The following is a 3,325-nucleotide window of genomic DNA, read 5'->3' as shown; positions in this document are numbered from 1 at the left end:
CCAAAAGGCATTGTTAACACTAGATAACGCTGCATAACATTTTATGAAAACATTCTAGATGAGCTTGATGTCATTCATTACTATCAAGACGGTCCTTGATAAAAACTAGATAACCCTAAAAAATGTGTTTGAGGTGTAATGAAAAAATGAGCTTGATTTTATTAATTATTGACACGATAGAAGAAGAATACACGTAGTTTCTTACATAAGAAAATACACCTTTATACGTTGACAATATATTTTCTTTATATTGATTACTTTAACGACGAATCTTTTGATCAATGAGGGAAAAAGAAAAAGAAAAAGAAAAATGAAATCTGTGCTTCTCACTTTTATCTGACTCAGAGTCTTCCTCAATCCTCAGGGTTACAGGTCGAGTTCCCAATCGAAAGTTGGTGACATAAATGAGTTCAAATGATCAGCACAGAACATTGAATCATCTCCATCAGCATGATTTCCTATCAAGTGTTGGCAATCAAAGTATGTCTCTACTTCTTCAACAAAACTACACTGAGAAGGTACGCCGTCGTAGTCACTCACAAGAGTCGGCAGCCACAAGCTCTCTAGCATCTCCTCAAACTCTGCTGGTTTCGACGGCAACAATTCCGCTAAGAGTGGACTTGGAGGAGGAAACTGAGGCTTGTCCTCTGAACTACTACTGCTTAGCTGTTGTGAATTGTTTGAGTTTTGCACGAAACTTCCCTGGGTGTCGCTTGGCAATGAACCAAGATGGTTGGCATTGTTGGTCCCGACACTGCCACCACTGATTCTAGGGCGATGTACTCCGGCATATCGACCGAGGTCGAAGTTGGTGACCGCATTCAAGCCACGGTACTTGATCGCAGCAATGTCATAAGCGACTGCAGCCTCTTCCTCTGTAGCTGAGGTTCCACAACAAAAGAAATTAATAGAAAGTTACATTGAGTAAACTGTGTCTCTGAAGAGTTCATGAATCATGGTATATGCATATTTTAGTCCAAGTTGAAATACAGCAGCAGGTACGGTTATTAAGTAATCTATTTGACAGGATTAATTCTTCTTGGATTTGATTTTGGAGACGGATGCACCTACCACACCTAATTCCAGTTGCTTGATTGTAAGTAGGTTTAATATTCTTGAAAGCGTCAAATTAAACAGATAGATTGGGGGAGTTAGCTGTTGCAACCAAGTATCCATGAAGGTCACCAGCTTCCATTGATGATGTTGGATATTGGTGATCAAATTTAACCTACCGAAAGTGATGGACAAACCTAGTGCGAAGAGGACCTTTGTGGGAAATTGAGCAATTGGGATTGATAAAACCGAATTGAGCTGTACAGAAGGATTTCCACAAAATTTACAGTTGAAGGCTCCCATTCATTCTATTCTTTTCGGATTTTATGTCTTCCTTTCACTGCATGTGCTGACCTTGAATGGATGTTGGCTTTAACAAACTGCCATGTTCTTCTTTCTCACTTGGATGAAGGAACCATTCTAAAACTCTGAACAGGAGAATCAAATGAAACCCTTGCCCTGACATCATGACAGATGGCCAAACTTTGACTTAGTTTAGGAGGGTGCTTCACCTAAGCACAAATATCGAACTACTGTTGACAAAAGAAGAAGAAGAAGAAGAAAGTTTTGAGGGGAAAAAAGAACATTATAACTGCACGAGTAAACTACAAACATGAGACCTCTACAAAATTATACTAAAAAACATGAACCTTGTGATTATGAATTACAGTAAAACTTTGGAACATCTACATCTCACGATGTATCCAATGTCTACGTGCATGCCAATGAAAAGTTCGGAAACCTTGGCTTTCCTAGTACAAAATCATCAACAAAGAAGAAAATTGTCACAGTTTTAGAGAGAGGAGTAAAGATTACACACCATAGGTTCCAAGGTAGAGATACTTGTTGCCAAACACACGACCTATCCGAGCTTCCCATCTTCCATTGTGGTGGTGTCTGTAATGTTTGAAAAAATAATCACAATTCCAAACGAGATGAAGTTACTCTGTCTCTTGATATTACCTCGCAACGCCTCTGAATTTTGAAACCCCTCTTGAGAATCCAGTGCTTTTCCTGTTAATGTGACGCAAATTTTGATATTTTTACATAATTAATTACATCGACTAGTTAATTATGTCCATTTTGATCACCTTCTCAATGAGCCAATGTACTCTGCTTTGGACAGTCCCACCATCTTCTCTAGTTCTTCACAGTACAACGATATCTGGAGTTCCAATTCATTAACTTAACTTTTTTTTTTTAGTACAGCTAAAATAGAGACTAAAAACTTGTTTCTGAAAAGAAAAGAGAAAGTGAAATTTACATCGAAGTTGAGAACGGTGTCATGTCCCCAGTACTTTAAGGCAGCCAAGTCATAGGCACGAGCTGCTGCTTCCTCATTATCATAAGCTCCTAATAAACCAAAGACACATCACAATCGAATTTCTTCCTTTTATCAACGATTTTCGAATAATTAAGAAGATTTATCAAATTTGACTTACCGAGATAAACTGCATCCATCCATCCATCCACCAAAAACGAAAACAGAGTGTTATAGAAGACAACAGAGCATTGAAAAAACCAAGAAGCAAACAAGCAAAGCAGAACATACCCTGTTTGCCTTTCTTGTTCTGGCCTTCGTTCCAAATGCTCTTGTCCCACAAATGAGCCTCATATCGACCGGTCCATCGATGCCTATGAACATTTTTTTTCCTTTTAATAAGATCAAGAACATATCTCTCATTTATCAACTAAATTTCTGGGCGAAAAAAAGTAGAAACAAGTTTTAATTTGACCTGGTGACTCCACGGTAAACAGAGCTGCGCCGAGCAGAAGAGTCCCTCGGCGCACCAGCTTTCCTGGTTCTCTTCATCTTGACCCCATTAACCGCGCAGCTGCTGGTCTCTGTTTCCTTCTTCTGACTCTTCCCCATCCCAGTGATGTATCGCTGAAGAGATCGGAGCTTATAGACGGAGGAGAGCAGAAGAAGAAACAGAGCAGCAAGTGATTGTTAAACAGAGAGGTAAATTGTATAGTCTTGGAAGAGGGGGTTAAATAGGAGAGGACCTGACTTGCCTTTAATGATCAAGCTGGTGCAGTTGGCTCATTCGCTTGCTGCCACACGATCTTCTCCTTCGCGTCTTTAAATTTAGGTCCGACGTAAGCGACTTGAATCTCCAACTCAATTGGAACGTGATTCGAATATCTTAGTAATGGTACATATACATAATTTGCAATCCGTCAACTCAGTGGCCCTCCTAAATTGAGATTTGGATATGAAAAGGAAATGAATTCATATACACATGCACAACAATATTATAATCTGTGAAAA

The 3,325-nt window shown here is 39.2% G+C and overlaps 1 protein-coding gene across 1 annotated transcript; it reads right to left on the bottom strand.

Annotated features, from left to right (window-relative positions):
* Positions 1 to 204: 204 nt before the first annotated feature.
* On the bottom strand, positions 205 to 2,998 carry LOC141836741 (AP2-like ethylene-responsive transcription factor At1g16060). The gene is made up of 8 exons (XM_074724267.1): positions 2,790 to 2,998; positions 2,606 to 2,688; positions 2,496 to 2,504; positions 2,318 to 2,406; positions 2,145 to 2,218; positions 2,017 to 2,067; positions 1,874 to 1,950; positions 205 to 881 (listed from the first exon to the last, which is right to left on the bottom strand). Exons 1-8 carry the CDS (start codon positions 2,924 to 2,926, stop codon positions 367 to 369), a joined length of 1,035 nt encoding a protein of 344 aa, XP_074580368.1. The 5' UTR covers positions 2,927 to 2,998; the 3' UTR covers positions 205 to 366.
* Between the last annotated feature and the right edge of the window lie 327 nt (positions 2,999 to 3,325).

This window comes from Curcuma longa, chromosome 1 (assembly GCF_044706935.1).
Source record: "Curcuma longa cultivar G26 ecotype Majalengka, Jawa Barat chromosome 1, ITB_CL_G26_1.1, whole genome shotgun sequence".
NCBI lineage: Eukaryota > Viridiplantae > Streptophyta > Magnoliopsida > Zingiberales > Zingiberaceae > Curcuma > Curcuma longa.
This window is presented reverse-complemented; position numbering and strand designations above follow the sequence as displayed.

What these genes read in the sequence shown, in the direction of transcription:
- LOC141836741 (XM_074724267.1), bottom strand. Translation starts at nt 2,926, where the DNA reads ATGGGGAAGAGTCAGAAGAAGGAAACAGAGACCAGCAGCTGCGCGGTT. An exon ending in GTTTACCGTGGAGTCACCAG is followed by an intron (nt 2,689 to 2,789) that starts GTCAAATTAAAA and finishes AAATGTTCATAG; the next exon opens with GCATCGATGGACCGGTCGAT. An exon ending in ACACCGTTCTCAACTTCGAT is followed by an intron (nt 2,219 to 2,317) that starts GTAAATTTCACT and finishes TTGGAACTCCAG; the next exon opens with ATATCGTTGTACTGTGAAGA.